Source organism: Galeopterus variegatus, unplaced genomic scaffold, assembly GCF_000696425.1.
Source record: "Galeopterus variegatus unplaced genomic scaffold, G_variegatus-3.0.2 Scaffold326, whole genome shotgun sequence".
NCBI lineage: Eukaryota > Metazoa > Chordata > Mammalia > Dermoptera > Cynocephalidae > Galeopterus > Galeopterus variegatus.
Window position 1 is genome coordinate 385,551 of NW_007726437.1, and position 19,145 is coordinate 404,695.

Below are 19,145 nucleotides of genomic sequence, written 5' to 3' on the forward strand. Positions count from 1 at the left end.
AACTTATGTTGAGTGAAATAAGCAAAGCACAGAGGGATAAATACTGCATGTGCTCACTCAAATGTGCGAGCTAAGAGAGAAAAAAGGAAGAAAGGAAAGACCACAGTAGTGCGTTGGTCTTGGGAGGTTGGGGGTAATTGGGTGGGGGACACAGGGTACAAATGCAATTTGTGGTAATGGGTATGCTGTCAGTATGAATCTGGACCTCACATCATGGGCATGGGGGGTGACAGTCAGGTTTGTATGTATCTCATGAATATTCATAATTGAAAACCAAACCAAAACAAAAAACATCCTCTCTCCAAATACCCTGAATGACATATTAGTTATCCTGGAAGAGCTAAGAAACATGCTTTTAAAAAGTTGGTAATATTTTCTTTTCTCAAAGGTAGGTTTAGCATTATTCAACTTCGTAAAGATCTATAACTATCCTAGTCATAGAGAAATGTTTTGTGTTAGAATTATTAACCCCACTATAAAAACAGAAAAAAAGAACCCAGCAAAAGCTTTCAGAAGTGCCATGTGTCCCTTGAATTTACTTCAAGGATTTAGTTTCTATAATAAATATTTTTATCTTATCTAAAGGTTAAAAGTTATAAGTACATGTTTTCCAGCTTTCTAGAAATAGTTCTCTAACATCAGTCAGAGATCTTTTCTCCCTCCCACCACCCCTCCACCCTTTTTCTTTTTATAACCTTTATTTCCTCTCTCTCAGAGAAACGATGATTGTTTTTCTAGATATTTCTAGAGTATTTCCCTTAGTGGTTCAAAGGACATTCTTGTCCTAATCTATTTATAGCTCTTAGAGTATTATTGATTCATTTATTCATTCTCTAAAAATATTTACTGTTTATCTGCGATTTACTAGTCCTAATAAATAAGAGCCCTGGTCCTCACTGATTTCTATTATAACAATTATGACAAGTAATTATAAGCAATTGCAAGAAGCAACAGACACACAAGTACAGGAGAATTTGGTAAGTTTTATGACAGAAGAAAGAAATAGTGATGAAGGCAGACATGCATGTAGATTTAAGCAACCAGAGAAGGCATCCCGGAGGAAGTGGCATCTAAGGGATGAGGACAGTGTGGATCAGTGGTTAAGAACAGGGGCCTGGACCTAGCAGCTGAGGTTTGGATCTTGGTTCTGCTACATAATAGCTGTATAGTCTTGGGCATGTTACCTAATTTCTTCTTATAAAACGGAGGTAAGGAAAGCAGTTTCTCTATGTGGCTGTTACGAAGATTAAATAAATTACATGCAAGAACTCAGAGCAGATAGTACCCAGCCCACGACCACTCTTCAATAAATGACAGCAGTCTCAATTATTATTAAGCCTCAATTATTATCAAGTCTTAATTATTATTAAGGCCTGAAGGATGAGTAGAAAGAAGTCAGCTAGATAAAGAGGGTGAGGGAGTAGAGTTCATGTATAGGAAGAAGGAACAGTTGGAGAAAGACCTCTCTGGTGAGAGAGTGAGTGGGTGTTGCTAGAACTGAATTGAAATTCAGTCTGGCTGGAACTTAGGGTGGGTGGAAAGGCAAGAATCAATAACTAGCAAGGAGGCTGGAGTGGTGAGCAGGGGATCGTGTGATTAAGGGCCTCATAAATCATCTGAAGGATCTGGATCTTATTCTAAAAGCAATGCAGAGGCAGTGAGGGGTTTAAGCAAGAGAAGGGGATTATGTTTCAGTGGATACAGAGGTTCAGTTTGGGATGATGAAAATGATCTAGAGATGGATGGTGGTGATGGTTGTACAATAATGTGAATGTTATGCCACTGAACTGTACACCTAAAATTGGCTAAAAATTGTAAAGTTGATGTTACATATATTTTACAACAAAAACAAGAAGAAGAGGGATAAAATCCCTAGGCCTTTATTCCCAGGAATATTTAGAAGAAAGGTCACTGAAGGGAAGTATAAAGGCTGGCACGTTAAAGTTTCTAGAGAAAAAGATGATTAGCATCTACATTTTCTAAAAGATGAATGTTTTTGACCAAAAAAAACCAATGAAACTTACAATCACATCATTCCTAATACTTTTCCCCTTGAGAGAAATTTCTTTTTTTAAAAAAGAAAACTTGAACTGAGTTTAAATAAAAAGGTACATGCACCTCAAACTAGTTAAAAACAAAGAAATTAGAGTGTGGCTTAGTCATGTAAAATTCAGAGGTTGAGCTAAGTCTTTGCCCAAGGAAAAATGATGGTAAAAAAAAAATAGTTAAGGGCTCATATGAGAATACAGATAATGCTCGTTGTAATGTTTACAGCCAGAGATAGAAAGATAAGTCCTCTCCTGTTTTCTCCATGCAGCACAGTGAACAGTGGATGCTTGGCTAGAAGAACATTTCAGAATAGATGTTTTGTTTAGCTAAGTCAGGGGTGAAGTGACATGAAGGAAACTGACATAAAAATATGAGTGGAGCCCTGGGACATTTAAAAAAATAACATACTTGAGCTTCATTTTTGTGTTTGTTTATGTAATATTTGCATGTATTTGTAGGTGATATTTTTCTTTCTTTTGCTTGTAGAGATTTTATTATAAGATGATACTTTCAATTCAAAATGGTCATTAAACACCATCCCTACAAGTTGTGTGTATAAGTGCTCCATTTATCCTAATTTTTTAAAATCTTGGGGTGACTTTAATAGAGAAATGAGGAATATAAAATCACATAATTAGAGAAAGAATAAAATGGGATAATTATGGACAATTCACTGGAGAAATGAAGGCATAAATTGATTTTTGTATTTGAAATAACAGGAGGAGAAGCAGGCTGGAAAGCTGCAAACACTTCTGAAAAGAAGTGGAATGATTTTTCCTCTTCATTCTACCTCCCTGTTGACACAGAAGAGTTAGAACATGTTTGGACTTTTTATCTTTTTTCCTTTACCACTTTATCAAGGTTGGATTGACAAACAAAAAGCTATACATATTTAATGTATACAACTTAATGAGTTTAGAGATATATTTTCTTTTTTTTTCTCTTTCTTATTTATTTATTTGTACATATGTGTGGGATGCAGGAGGTATTTTTCCTCTAAGTTTCTTCAACAGAAACTAGAGTGAAAGGGGCCCGCCCGGTGGTGCACTGCTACAGTGCGCCGCTTGGGAGCACGGCGGCGCTCCCACTGAGGGTTCGGATCCCACATACAGACCGGTTCCCGCTCACTGGCTGTGCGAGGTGCGGGCGCAGCGCCGAGGGTTGCGATCCCGTTGCCGGTCCCGGCCCGGTACGGGCGCGACACTGAGGGTTGCGATCCGTTGCCGGACACGAAAAAAGACAAAAAGGAAAAAAAAAAAAAAAGAAACTAGAGTGAAAGACACTTGTTACTAATCTGGATTTTTTAAAAAAAAGAGGGTTGCGATCCGTTGCCGGACACGAAAAAAGACAAAAAGGAAAAAAAAAAGAAAAAAAAGAAACTAGAGTGAAAGACACTTGTTACTAATCTGGATTTTTTAAAAAATTAGGAAAACATCCCATGGTGTGCTGGTCAATATTTAACAAGCAGTCCTCCCCACCCCCTCAAAAGTATTAATTTACAGCGTTTGTGGATTCCAATTGTGTAAATCCCTCCTACTGTGGTCAATTTCAAGATATCAATATTCTTAACAATCTGCTACCAAAATTTCTACCAGTGTAGCATTTGGCTTTCAAGCCAGAACAAGGCAGTTGAACCACGTCACTGAAAACATACATTAGGAGGAAAATGAGAGATGGGAAAACAGGAAGAGAGATGGTTTAGACCCTAAGAGGGGGAGACAAGGCAAAGTGGGTAAGAGGGAAAAAATAGGCAGATAAAGTAAGATCTTAAGTAGTGATAGAGAAGTCTAAGGTATTTTGAGGAAACTTGGTTCACTTTTAACTTCACATCAAAACAACATTTGGAAAGGCCAAATGTATTCCACTTTTGACCCTTATTCTAAGCTATTGCTTTTGACATTTGTTGAATTATGAAGTTTAGGGAAAGTCCCCTTGAGAGATTACCAAGCAGCTTCCAAACACTGGTAGTGAGAGAGTTCCTGGGAAGGAAAGGAGCACAAATCTGCTTTTCCTGCCATAGGATGTTATATATCCTCCTCCTGTGTCTTTCCATGACATGACACAGTACAATTATTAGGGCTGGAGCAAGGGCTCCCCATTATTGGCAACAGTGAAGCCCTTTGATTCTTATCTCTTTTTGTGACACTTTCTGCTTTACTCTATAGAGTGCCATTTAAGTTTTTTTTCAGTAAATTAAAGTTAATTTTGTTTCGACAGTTTTAAGGATGTCTTTGAGTCATGGGGTGCTGCAAAAACCAGTTTGGGAAAGGTGCAGATGGAACCAGCCTGTCTGAATCCTTTGCCCACTTGACTGAGGCAAGTAAATATAACTTGAGCCACCCCACTGATGAGTTTACTTTTAACAAAAACATTCTCTGTTTCACTTTTTTTTTGCTAAGAGATGAAATGGCCCAGGCAAAATCGTAGGGTGTGTTACTTGACACCAATAACAAAGAACTGACCCAAACCACAGAAACCAAAGCATAGCCAAGTCCACAATTTCATGCAGAGTATTTCTTGTAGTTATTGGAGGTGTGTACTTTCTCCAGAGAAGCTTTAAATAAACACCTGTATTCCACTAGATATAACGTACACGTTTATTTATTTAAACTTACGGTCTAGCTGACAGCTTCAAGTCAGGAACACACAGATTGTCTTCTCCACAGTCCACCAGGATGTGAGCCTGTGTTGTGCAAACATGCATCAGGAATAATCTGGGAAAATCTTAATGACATCCTTTTTCTCAAAAATTCCAAACAGTTCCACAAATTAAAGCAAAACTTTCATTTCATTAGGCATGATTCTACCCAGTTCTATACCCTGTCATGAGGTGACCTTCCAATATAGGCTAGTTTACATAATAGCCCAGTTCAATCCATTCTGAAATGTCTGTAAAGAATGCTACTCTGGCAAGCTTTGAGGATTATAGTCTGTATTGCTCCCATTACAGCCACATTTTGGACAAATTAAATATTGGCTGCATAAGTGGATGGGCCTCTGAAAACACAATGATGCACTGTTTCAGGAAACATGTTAGGAAAAACTCCCAAATATTACATGTCTGTGTGCAAGAATGAAAAATTCAGGAGCTGGCTTTCATCTTAAGGTCACAGGAACTACACCTTCTAGAGCATGAGTGAGAAAGTGCCACCAAAGACTGTCAAAGACTTACCTGTTCTCTAACAACATTTTCCCTGTAGTGGTTCAATATTGGTTTCACTTCCAGGCCTTGCTGGCTTTCATCTTAAGGTCACAGGAACTACACCTTCTAGAGCATGAGTGAGAAAGTGCCATCAAAGACTGTCAAAGACTTACCTGTTCTCTAACAACATTTTCCCTGTAGTGGTTCAATATTGGTTTCACTTCCAGGCCTTCTTTAAAGGTGGATTCATCCAAACTGTAATTCAAACTAATGTTGATTGGAGATAATTTATCTCGGAATTCAGCTTCATCCTAGGAAAAATAATCACAAGTTCAGGAGAGGCTCTGTGAAATAGCTGCAAGATGTGAAAGGCAGGTGACACTTGACTTTGGCAATGAAAGTAAATAATGAAGCAATTATCATTGCAGCAGGCTTAGATACATGCTGATTTCTGTGGTGTATAGTAGCCAGCATAATTAATACATGTTCAGTGATGAAATCACTTAGACCCGTGACTTCAAAAAATATGCTTCTAGAGGTGATCTGTAGGTTCTCCAGACCTTCAGCAATTCACACAGAATTGGTCCAGTCATAAAGTAAAAGATTATAATTATAAATCATAAGTGTCATGAAAACCCATCATGGATTAGAACTTTTGTTTTCATGAGGTTGTCAGAATGTATGAGTTCTCTTGGGCTCAGAGGAAGAAAGCATCTTGATTTTCTTCCTCTCTTATCAACTTTTTAAGCCCTTGCTTGCATGAACTTCAAAACACCTTCAGCATAGTTAAGTTCTCTTGGAAAAAGAAAAGGAACTCCAGGGTTGAGCTCCAAGCAGCAAGAGCTAAGCACACAGCAGGCATGTCATCTTCAGGGGGTGCTGGTCACAACCATAATAAGATGCAAGGGTCATGTGCACAACTTTTCATTCTTGAGTATGGTTGTGAAACTTTGGTCTTCCCTAGGATTCCCCATGTTAACCAAGTCCCTTAAAGGAGGAGAGGAAATGAGAACATGGGATTACAACCTAACAACCAGCAGGGTGAAGATGGATAACCGTGTAATAAATATTATGGCCTTGTTAATTTCATGGTAGGTTTTGGAGTTATTGCAAAAATACATTACTTAAAAAGATAAATATAACTTACTTTCAGTAAAATCTTTGAATGCCTAAATGTTTTCCTGCATCAGCTCTGAAATGCACATTGATAAGATCTAACAAGATGTCTTCACATAGGATAAAAATTCAAATAAATTGTGTCGAACTTTCATGTTTCTTGTGGAGGAGGCAGTTCGAAATGAAAACCACCTAAATTGAGGGCTATTATCAAGATTTTGTTCGAAACAAAAAGAAAGCTTAGAAATGAATAGCAACACATCATTAAGTTAGTTGAAGTCAGGGTCAAGAAGAGAGTATTTGACCTTTAAATAAGGTTTCCTCCTACAAAAATGAAAATAGACAGATGGGGATCTAGGTAGACAAATGCGATGGGTAAATGGAGAAAAGTGGTTGGAATGTGGATTTGAATGTGAGAGGCCAGAAAAGTGATTTCTGGAACACTTACTCGAAGGTAAACGATAAAGTCCTGGCATTGAAGGGGTTTCTGCCGCTTTATCACAAGAGGGAAGACGAGATGGGACTGATGGTTATCAAGGAAGAGTGTTCGTTTAATGGCTCCTTTTTGTTTCAGGGAATCTAATTGCACCTCAGCCATCAGGGCTAAAGGACAGAAATAAAGGGAATATAATCAGGGCAGGAAAACTACTCACTGAACACAGTACTCTATCAGAAATATGAATTCCTATTTCCAATTGCTTGTTCAGAAAACATTTTTTCATAGTTGGATCAAACATGATACATGAATGAAAAAAGTTTTATAAAATACTCTCCAAGCTAAATTTTTATTTTAATTTCATTAAGAAGATGCATTGCAATTATTGTCTCAAAAATGTTATGACATTTAATGAATACTGAATAAAACATTAAACATAATTTTACTTTCAAACAGATAGTTTAGTCTTTATAGAGTATGAAAACAATTTTTGTAATGGTTTTGCACATAGTATTTTCCCCACAATTATGTTTTTACAGATAATATTAATACCAATTATTGAAGCAATGTTTATGTAGAAGGTTCCATATATGCAACAGAAACCTTGGTATTAACGAAGAGCTCTTTAGTTTTACGTGGTCTGTACAGAGAAATGCTTACTGTTCAATCTTCTTAGACAGCATAGGGGTGTGAAAATGAAAACATGCTCACCTATTGTGTTTGAAATGCTCTGGCCTTCTACAGATGCACATACTCTTAAAGAAAAGCTATGGAAAATAATAGTCAATAATGTATTGGTTAATAAAGCTTTGAATCTGAAGTTGAAAACTTCCTTTACTTTATCCTAGGTAAAATGAATACAGCACTTTTCCTCTATACTTCTAATCACACACACACACACACACACACACACACACACACACACACCCTTCCCACCAGTCGGCCACAGCACTAATACAATTACTACAAGCAACATTATTACTTGGAAGGTAATACTTGAAAATATTACTAGAGATTAACTGACTTAATCAATTAATCAATTACCTGCTGCCTTTATTCAACAAATACATATGAGTATCTTCCATGTGCCAGGGAGTAAAGAACGAGGCAGCACAGCAGAGGAATAGCTAGTGGGAAGGACTGGAAATGAGCAAGAACATGGCCCCAACTGAGGAACCTAAAGAAATGCAGTGTGGTTGCATCACTGAGCAAGATGTAGGAGATGAAGCTGGCTTGGTTGACTGGTGGGGAACCAGGCTTTGAAAGTCATGGAACACCATGGTATGCTTAGTTCAGATCAACCAACCATGGTATGCTTAGTTCAGATCAACCATTCTTCTTGAAAGGAGATTGGAATTTGGTGGATCCTTGCTAGGAATGGGGTAATACTGGAGGTGGAGAGATGAGAAAAGGTGGGAGAGAAAGAAAGAAAACGAGCTCAGAGCGGCTGTCTGAAGCTAGGTAGGCACAATGATGCGGGTATGAAGACCATACGGAGAGAAAGGATGGATGCCCATGAGAGACAACTCTTTGCTTTGCCTTGAACATGCCCTAAACACGATCCAAGGAAATGTCTTGGATGGCTTGTAGGATGACCTGTACTCAGCCCTGCTCTGTGGCCATGGGGGGACCAAGAAATGACCAGTTGTCTCTGCCTGACTTTGCTGAATGTTCCCACCTTCCTCCTGAAAAACTCCAAGCTGTAACGGCAGCATTAGAGATTGAGCCTTTTCACATTTCTAAGAAAGTAAGAATATAAGAAAAGACTTAAGTATGATTAATGACAGTCTTAAAGTTTTTACTAGTTAAATATTATAGTATGATTTGACTATTTCTACAGCATTCAAAAGGAGTAAATAGTCCATAATCATACTTTAATTATGTGTCAGCTTCCTGTGTCAAACATAATGAAAATGTGTCACATCTGGGATTCATCTATCTACCGTGACCTCAGTCAATGTCTCCCTTCAGGGTAAATAATTTGCCACATACCATTAAGCCAAAAGTTTCCTGAGATGTCTATGCTATTACAAGTGTTTATACCACTTCCCCAGAGAAATCACAAATTCCAACCCACTTCTGCTTCAATTAGAATTATTCAAGAAAGATGAATAGTTAATCACATCTTTAAATTCTGTAGCAGGTCTGGCTTTCAAAAGTGGAGTTTTTTTTCTGTGTCCAACTTTTTTGGTAAAATCATTTATTGATCATTTTTCTATTCATCATTACACGGCATAGACAAAGATCATTTCTAACAATAATCAACATGTATAAAGTAAAATAATATCAGATAAAGTATTTTTAATACAATTCAAAAGCAATAAAATGTTTGAAAAAAGAATAAATTAAATCTATAAAAGTGAACACTATTTCCTCTGTGTGGGAGGGTATTTGATTGATAAATGATATCAGCTGAAGGATTACTCCTGATTTACGAATTATGTGTCAGTGTAAATAGACATTTCTTTCTTATTTCCTCCTTTCTGTTACCCTGATGTTATTAACAACTGGATAACTTTAACTTTTTTCATATAATTTTAATATAACCAATACATGAATTATTGGTAATAGCACTCCAACCTAAGCTTGCACATTTGTAGATGTCTTTCAGCAGAAAAGAGCTTATTAAGTCATAACTTTCCAAGCACTTTGTTCTGATATAAAAAGAAAATCTCAAAATTTTATACCAGTGAACTTATTTTTTTCTGAATTTAGACAATACGTAAATTACACGATATAAAAGCGCATACCTACACACATGCAAATAATGTATTTCATGTACCATAGAATTAGGTCTACACCTAATTATAAAGTACACTTAGATTGTCAGGGAAAGCTGTGAACTATCATTGAACTACGATTAAATTTCAAACTAGAACTTATGATCATATTCAGTATGTTTCATTAGTTTGATTGGAACAACAAAAAAAAAAAAACCATAAAATCAATCCAGGTCCTTCATCACGTAAATTCTAAATAAAAATATTTGTCTGTGGTTCTTCTGATACAGTCAGAAGGCAGGGCAAAATACTCGTCTCAGCCCATGCACAGCTGAAATAGTGTTTCTGTGATGTGACTGTGCTCATAGCCATGTATCATGGAGAGGGAATAAGACGAATGCAAAACATGATTTAAAAGTACAAAGCAATTCGTTTTTCATTCTCACCAATTCACTCCTAATTCCAATGATAGCAAATATCAGATTTTACACAAAGTCACTCATATCTGAAAAGTTTTTTCAGGTTTGACAAGTAGATAGTTACTGACTTTTACATTTATAGAATGAAAGATTTCACTAAATAGTTTTTATTTTTCCAATTGGTTAGCAACCAATTACATTAATATTTATTGAGATCGCTTTTTTTTTTCCTTTTTCTAACTTGGAAATGCCAATAGAAGATACTTTATAAAACTACACAGTTGTTTGAAAAACACAGAAATCCACACTGATGGAAGTGAAGAACTATTTGCCATTTAGAGTTTACATATAGTTGTCAGATGTACAGTACAAGGTTATATCAAATACAGATAAAATTATAGGAAAGAAAAATCAACAGAGGCCTTTCAATCATTTTGGAAAACTAATCTAAATTCCTAGAATAAAGGAAAAAAAAAGAATCAGAGAAACATATTCTATACTGAACAAATGTTAACTTCTATCTTCTAATACTCTGAGGTACCATTCAAAACCTCTGCAGGTAAAAATAAAATGTCATTCAGAAAATGTATGCAAAAGAATCAAGTAAATAATTATAAAGGGATATATTACACATTTGTCCATAAAACAAATTGCATTTTATCTTAACATGATTTAATGCGACAAGAAAATGGCTCATGAAAAGAAAGACATTTTCTTGTTAAAAAGTAATATTCTTTCCACAAAACCAATCAGGTCCCATAAACTGTTAAAACCATTTAAATCTTGTAACAATATCCATAAAACCAAAAATCCTTAGAAAAAATTATCTAGTTCAAAACAATAATATTCTGTACCAGAGTGTGCCAAATGCTCAAAAGAGTCCAGACTAGCAGTGCATTTAGCTGTGAAGGTGTGAATAGAAGATTCCTTGGGGGATACTAAACTTCTAATACTCATGCTTAAAGTAGCTCTCACAGTTCATTTATTGTTCATTTAGTGCCAGGGTAAGGATAAATGCTGGCTCTTTCACATATTTTCTCAGATCAGGTTTTCATTATACTATTTTATGGTTTCCAGCCATTTTAAAATGTGCCCAGGGCATTTCCCAACTGCTCTCAAAAGCAGTTAAAGGAAAGGACACGTCTCTCCACCTTGCAAGCTCCAAGCAGCAGAATGTTTTCCAAAGAATTCTTCAAGGTCTTCCTTACTTCCCACCCTCCCCCATCCTCAAAAGCTTTGACTCCGGTTATGAACTCCTGTCATAAGGCCATCAACAACACGCTAAAATTGGCTGGAAATAACTTCTTTGGGTCAAGACTGGTTTGTTCTGTGTTCTGACATTCTCAGCAATTGAACATACTGTCTGAGTTAGACCACATCTCCTGGAAAACGAGGGCAAATTTCAAACACACCAAGAATTTGCTGATTTTTCAGAGAATATATCCTGATGGCGTTATCCAATATAATAACTTCTGACCCTTGAGGACCTACATATTGAGGAACAAAGTGGTATTTTTTTGAGCTGTGTTACAATCAACTTGCATTTTGTACTCCCTTCAGATGACTGACAAGATTCAGAAGGAACACTCTCAGAAGCTGTATAAGCCATGTTCTCCTTCGGTCCCAGAAAAGGAATCATAATTCTATTACTATTCCTGATGTTGAGTTCATGGCCACAAAAATATAGTTTAGGGCACAAAAGTCTCTATTTTTATAATGTTTACCTTCTGTCTAGTTATACATGCTGTTACAAAACTGACTGAGTTTTCAGCTCAGGAAACTGAGTAATTTAACCCAAGCTTGACTATTAAAATAAAAGGGACATTATATATGAGTATGTTTGAAAGTGGTACCCATAAGCATATGCAAATTCTAGAGTCAAAGTACTTCATTATATTTTTAGTCTGGTTAACATTTACTTTAGTATGCCAAAAATCTAAAACAGATCTCCAAGATTTGTTTTACTGGAAATTATCCCATATGTTTTTATGCTTCTTATCTCAGCTAGAGCCTCTAGATTGGAGAAGTAGCTTTCAAGTAATGTTGATAGCCAAAGATCAGCATCATGTCATAGATCCTTTTGAAAGACTAACACCTTGCTCCTCAAACTTGGTCCATGGACCAGCAGCATTGGCACCATCTTGGAGCTTTTTCTAAAAACGCAAAGTCTCAGGTCCTACCCCAGACTTACTTAACCCAAATCTGCATTTTTCCACAAGATTCCCAGGTGATGTGAATCCACACTAGAGTTTGAGGAGCATTGAACTAACTCACCAGGCCACAGATGTCAGAGAGTCTGGAATCTGGCAAGTTTTATTTTCAAGATTGATAATCATTGGGTGTAGAAGAAGCTGGGCATCCACAGTCACAACTGGCCTTGCTCTGCAGGGAGAAAACACAGAGTTTGAATGAAACACATGAGTGACAGGCAGAAGCCCACTTTAGTGAATATGGAACTCCACTCGTAGAGGCCATTGCCAACATTCTCAGCCTTTGTAACAAGAATTTTGTTGACTGCATGAACAGGTGGGCACCAGACTCAACTAATTACCTCAAACATATCTGGTAGCACATAAATACAAATAAAGAAGGCTATGGGTCTGTCAAGCTCGGTTGCGTTCACAAACCTGCTTTCCTCATGGAGTGGGCTCACAGTATTTTGATGTTAGTGCTGTGACATACTGCTCTGTGATCTTCTGGATGAGCTATATCCATGTTTGAAGAAATACATCATCTCATAGTCACTTGTACCTCTAAGTACGTGAATTTTACTGTCTCATTGATGGATAATTTTTTATTTCAGTTGATAATTTTCTTCTCTCTCTTTCTCTCTTTTTTTTTCGGGGGGGGGGTCTTATACACTAACATATCCATGATTATATTAAATGTAAATGGTCTACTTTTATTTATAATACCCCAAATCCGGAAACAGCCAGTTCAGTTACCAGGGATTAGGGATTTGGGGGTAGGGCAAAGGGATAGTGTAATTAAAAAGGGCCAGCATGAGGGAGGTCTTTGTGGTGATGGGATAATTCTGTATCTTGATTTTGGTGGTGGTTACCTAAATCTGAGGTAAGAGCCAAGCACTGGAATTCTAAACCAATTTTCCAGGTGATTCTGACATGCAGACAAAATTGAGAAGAGGGATTGATACAAACTCCATTCCAGCCACCCAGATGAAGATAACAAGATGAGAGAATAAGTCATGGGGGAAGGGAGCAGAGAAATATTTAAAGCTTGCTTCTAAGATAGATAGCTGAGAGCCCAAGTCTCCAGATGACAGCAGGAAATGATGCCATGTTGGAAAAACTTTCCTCTGACATAAGGGAAGGCTGTGTCTTGGGGCAGAATGTTATTGGGTTCACAGCTTCAACAATTTCATGAGTAATACACTGGGCCCCACTGGGATTTTTTCCTAAGCTCTTTTAAGCTATTTTTTACCTAATTTTGTTTTCAATATTGTGTTAGCTCCAGTCCTTGAAAAAGCAGATGATAAAATGGGATTAGATATGCAAGAAATTTATTGGGGCAAACACCTATGAGGGTAAAAGAGGAGAGAGTGGAGGAGGCTGGGAGTTTCTGATCTCTGAGAAGACCGATGGAAAGAAAGAGGGTCTGATAAGAAAGTTTGACCATGGCAAAGTTCCCCATGAGAGTTCAACATCTTGCAGAAATAGGCCTGCATTTATGTCCTTATTGGGCCTAGTAATTGGCTGGGAGCAGCTCATGGAAAATATGACCTTGGCACAAAGCTGGTGGTGGATTCAGAGCATAGCAGCTAGTGCTGTGAATGAAATGGAGTGAATGAAATGCTGGAGTGAAATGGAGTCCATTTCATTCCAGCAGCTCTGAATGGTGCACCTTCACGGCCACGGCAAACCCAAGCCCCATACTTCAGACAGTTTGAGAGTTTCAACTGTCTGATTCTCTAGAACCTAAAGTAGGGAGTGGCTTGTATAAATCAGCACTCTCTGAATTTTTCTTGGGATGGATGAAGAAAAAAATTTTGCCTGTCTGAGGAAACCTAACCTTAGAATCTCTCTAGGAGCTGACTAGGTTAGCATTACACGCCTAGTATACTCATGTAAGCCTTTTGTTTTGCTATCCTGACCTAGTGTCTTGAATTCCTATATAACATTTTTCTAAGAATAGAAAAGAACCTAAAAGTTTTGAGCACCACCTCTCTCCCAGTGACTATTCTAGACGCAGATGCTCACTAAATTCTTTTAAGAAAAGTAACCTTAGGGCCAACCCCGTGGCTCACTCAGGAGAGTGAGGCTCTGGTAGCTCTGAGGCCACGGGTTCAGATCCTATATAGGGATGGCTGGTGCACTCACTGGCTGAGCGTGGTGCAGACAACACCGTGGTGGGGGTTGTGATTCCCTTACTGGTCAAAAAACAAAACAAAACAAAAAAAAAAAAAAAAAAAAGGCGTGGTGGGGGTTGTGATTCCCTTACTGGTCAAAAAACAAAACAAAACAAAAAAAAAAAAAAGAAAGAAAGAAAAGTAACCTTATAAAGTAAGTACTGTTATCCCTTTTTTACAGATGAAAAATCTGAGGCTTAAAAAGTTACAGGAACTTGCCCAAGATTACAAAAGTGAGTGAGTGGAATGGCCAGGCTTTGAATCCACATCTGTGGCACGTGAATTGTTCTCAAAACTTGCTTTTGGAGGCTACCCATTCCTGGTGTGCTCTATTACCCAACTTAGTGTACACACTTGATTGTAGGAGCCAGTGGGAATAGTAACTTTCTCCTATCCTGCACCCTTCTTCACAAGTGCACATTACAATGCCTTTCCAAAGCAAAGAGAAGAAATAAAATATAATAACATCTAAAAACTGGGTTATTCTGCAAGATCTGCTGAGTTTCATATCTTATTTAGTGTTATGTTAGTAGGGGCTGGAAATTTGGTCAGGAAGTATGAGAATAAAATACAGAGGGATGAAAGAAAGGTTACAAGATGAGAGCAAAACTACCTCCAGACCGTAAAAAGAGAATCTCCGGAATAAATACTTGGAATATGCTGCTTAGGGCAAAACTAACAATGACAAAAAGGAAATGCATTTGAGACAATTAGAAGAACATTTGTATACTGCCACCCACATACCTGTAAACAGCTACTTTTCCTGTTCCGAATGCGCCCACAATCAAATCTAAAAAAGACAAAAACATAAAACACATGCACAGATTTTATAGGGGCAATCTGCTGAGCTCGTAACCATTTATAGCACCTAGAGCATCCTCAGCTGCTGATTGCAGAGTGAGAGCCATAAAATAAGAAGAGCAAATCACACCTCTCTCAAGACATTTGGAAACAATATTGGAGCCCAACTATCACCAACTCGATATGACATGTAAATCAGGAGGTCCCAAGCCCTCCTGCACTGAGGACAGCCAACATCCTAGAAATGCTTAAGAAACTCATCATAACATCATTTTTCCTATCCTCCAGACTCAAGGCACATATCCCAAAGAAAAGGGAAATTGTCTTATTGCTCCTTTACCAGCAAAACCCTCTAAAGCAAGGATTATTACCCCTGATGTGGAACATTCTGACGGTCATTTTGACAGAACCATTTGCCCTTTACAAATACAGTCGCCCCTACCCTCCTATCCATGGATTCTCCATCTGTGGATTCAGCCAACCCTGGATGAAAAATATTAGAGAAAAAAAATTACATCTGTATTAAACATGTACAGACTCTTTTTTCCTTGTTATTATTCCTTAAACAATACAACAACTATTTTCATAGTATTTACATTGCATTAGGTATTATAAGTAACCTCCAGATGATTCAAAGTATACGGGTGGATGTGCAGAGGTTATATGCAAATATTTCTTTGTTTTTTTTTTTATCAGGGACTTGAGCATCCAAATTTTGGTCCTGGAACCAATCTCTCATGGATACCAAGGGAAGACAGTAGTGTAGATGGTGAGTATACTTTTGGCAAAGTGAATAGTAGCATATGGAATAATTGATATATCATTACAATGACCTTAAATAACAATAACAATAATAAATAGCATATATTGAATGCTTACTCTACACAAGAATTCTTCTAAACAATTTAATTGATTTCAAACAAGAAGTTAGGAAGTCTCTATTATTAGCACAATTTTGCAGTAAATTAAGATTTAAGATGGGTAAACAATAAATTCATCGAAGTTCACACAATTAGATAAGAGGTAAAGGTGGATTACAGCAATTTGAGGGGTAATGCTCACAAATATCTCAGTGATTGATAATATATAGGTAAAACTAACTTTCTTAACAATGTTTATTCTTGTGGAAGCAATCAAGCAAAAATAAAAAGGACAATGGCTAAATCTGCAGAGTAAAATTTAAATGTAAGAAAACTGGACTTGGTAGAAACAAGGACCATGGAAGAAAACTTGCAGCAGTTGAAACTATAATTGACTAATTTTAGCAAAACAAATGAAAATAGAAAAAATACGAAAAACAAAAAGAAGGGGGTGGAGTTTTATTTGGTCATTCCATATGAAAAACTGATTGAGGAATTAAATTGGTATAATGGAGTTTGCGGAGAATTTGAGAGACACCCTGCCAATGTAATGAGGAAGAGGCCTTTCCTTTAGAAACTTTAATTCTTGTGCCTTAGGGTGGGAATTTTCCTACTCTGGAAAAATAAAATAACTGGCAAAATAGGCCACAATTTTCTTCACGAGAATGTGGCCACAGTTATTCAGAGGCTAAGAAAACAGTTATCTCCCACAAAAGTATGTTTGTCTTTGGAGACACTACCTTGGTATTGTGCCTGCTGGAAAAGGCCAGAAGCATTTATACAAGCAGGACCTTAAAACTGTCAGATCTCTCTAGAGGAGGAGAATTGATTTGCATTTCTAACCAATTTGTCTTTCCAAATATGTGACTGGTTTTGATGAGCCCCATGTAGTTTCCATATACAGTTTCCATATATACACACACACATAAGACATTTGTGTGTGTATATATATATGTTATACAAGGATACTTCAAAAAGTTTGTGGAAAAATAGAATTAAAACATAATATGAATCTTTCCATGAACTTCTGAAGTACCTCATATATACATATAACATATGGAATATATATATTATACATATGAACACACATATATATTTATGTGTGAGTGTGTATACTTAAATAATATTTTTAAAAAATCTTGCATAATTCCATACTTATGAATTTAAATAATAGAGACAAAATAATTTTGTTCATGATATTTGGGTTCATAACTATACAAACATTTTTTCTCCCTTACTTTGAGATACCATCATCTAACTTTAACTTTCCTTTCTTATAAAAATTTCTTAAAGGCAGATTCTGAAAACAACCAAACGAAAAACTTTGCCTGTCTGTATACATAGGCACTTGGCTGGCATTTATATTTTCTGCAAAAAATAACTGGCAACTAAAATTGGTTCTTCCCCTCAATCAAAAAATGTACCTAAAGTGCTGGGGGCCTTTTTATTGCCTCCCATTGCCTGAGAAACATAGTTTATTTTCCTTTTGGCTGTTGATGGAACAACTGAGTACTTTTAAGGAAACTAAAAGGGGACATTAGCATGAATGCAGGATCAGTTGGCAAGAAAAAATAACCCCCAAAATGTGAGGGCATAGGAGACATATTACATCTAGGTTTTGTATTTTATTCCTCCCCAATTATTATTTTTAAATGAGGAAGGAGAGAAGAGCCAAGCCTTGAAAGTGGTGCTTGGACTGCTGAGTTTGGTTCCACTAACCCACTAAGGGAATTTTAGAGCTGGAGGAAGTTCTGCTGGAAAACATCAGCTTGGTTCTGAGTGTGGATCTGAGGTTTGGGTTAGGGGGTGAGGTGCAGTGAGGAGATGGGGAGTGAAAGCTTCCTAGGAGAGGGGCAGACAGAAAGGAAAGACAGGAGGAAGAGAGGTGACAGGAGTAGACTCAAGAGTCACCCAGAGTCATCGTGTGGGAGAAGCCTCTCTGACCACATGCCACACACCTGTGTTCTGTAGGCTGAGTCAGCCCTTCTTACCTGTTACCTTCTCTCTGGCACCTTCTGCTCACCTCTTACTTTCTCATCTTGTTGAGAAATATACTAATGCTGGAGTCTGTGGCTGCAGATGCCGTCAGACACTTCCTTTTTGATTTTGGAATTAAAGAACATTTTCTATTTTAGAATAATTCAGGACAATGAGAAGTGCCTTAAAGAACTTCCAAATAAATGAGAAACGGGAATACAAATTTAATAGTTAAATGAAAAGATGATGATTAATCAAAAGGGAAGAGCTCCTTAAACAAAGGAATTTCAAAATCTAAATGTCCCTAGCAAAATAACTTGAGCAAGAAAGAGAAATGAAAGAAACGGGGAAATGAATATAACATGTATGCCTGATCAAGTGTTAATATCCTTCAATGCTTAGAAGAATCTTTTGCACTTAGGAAAAATTAATGTTAACATTTATTATTATGCCCACTGTGTAACAAATTCATAAAAATTAATAATAAAACTATTAACATTCTAATAAAAAGATTACAAGCAGGCAATTCACATAAAAATAAATGCCTATGACCACTGAAGATATGAAAAGATGTTCAATCTCATTAGTTGACTAAGGGATCTAAATGAAAGAAATAATGAGATACTATTTTTAATCTTTTAAATTGGAAAAGATGAAAAGATGAGCACAAGCAGCGTTGGGCAGACAGCAAAGATTCAAGAACTCATATGCTTTATTCGTGGGAGTATAAATTGGCATAATCTTCCTGGAAGGTAGCTGGTTGCTGTATATGACAGTACAAACCTCTCACTCACCATTTGTGCTTCTAGGAATTTATCCTGAGGATATACTGGACAATTGTGCAAAGATGTATCAAACAAAAGCTAACATTCTGAACATTTTAAATATAATCAACTACTTCAATTGTTATAACAATCTCATGGGGTACATACTTTTATTATCTCTGTTTTAAAATGAGGAAAATGAGGTACAGTGAGGTTAAATACAATCGGCGGCAAGACCAAGCTTTAAACCCAAGCAGTCTGGCTGTGGGGCCCACACGCTTACCTATTTTACCACACTGCCTCCTAGGAGCATATCCACATGCTGTTTTTTCTCCTTAATTTTTTAAAAAAAAATTATGGTATATTTTACTGAGTAAATTTCATCCTATTTGGTATACAGATCTAAGAGCTTGGATAAAGCATCTAATCATGTAAACATTGCCACAATTAATATATAGAACTGTCCCATCCTTCCAAATGTCCCGCAGGCCCTTT

At 36.9% G+C, this 19,145-nt stretch overlaps 1 protein-coding gene across 1 annotated transcript in view; it reads right to left on the bottom strand.

Annotated features, from left to right (window-relative positions):
• ITGA8 (integrin, alpha 8) overlaps nt 1-19,145 on the bottom strand; it is a gene marked incomplete at its 5' end in the record, with an annotated part of 186,133 nt that overhangs the window by 68,862 nt on the left and 98,126 nt on the right. Inside the window, 7 exons of the mRNA XM_008567535.1 lie at nt 4,113-4,182; nt 4,665-4,732; nt 5,365-5,502; nt 6,756-6,910; nt 7,455-7,510; nt 12,157-12,264; nt 14,993-15,038. Of these exons, the coding sequence (XP_008565757.1) occupies nt 4,113-4,182; nt 4,665-4,732; nt 5,365-5,502; nt 6,756-6,910; nt 7,455-7,510; nt 12,157-12,264; nt 14,993-15,038 (641 nt within the window). The remainder of the gene's footprint in view (nt 1-4,112; nt 4,183-4,664; nt 4,733-5,364; nt 5,503-6,755; nt 6,911-7,454; nt 7,511-12,156; nt 12,265-14,992; nt 15,039-19,145) is intronic.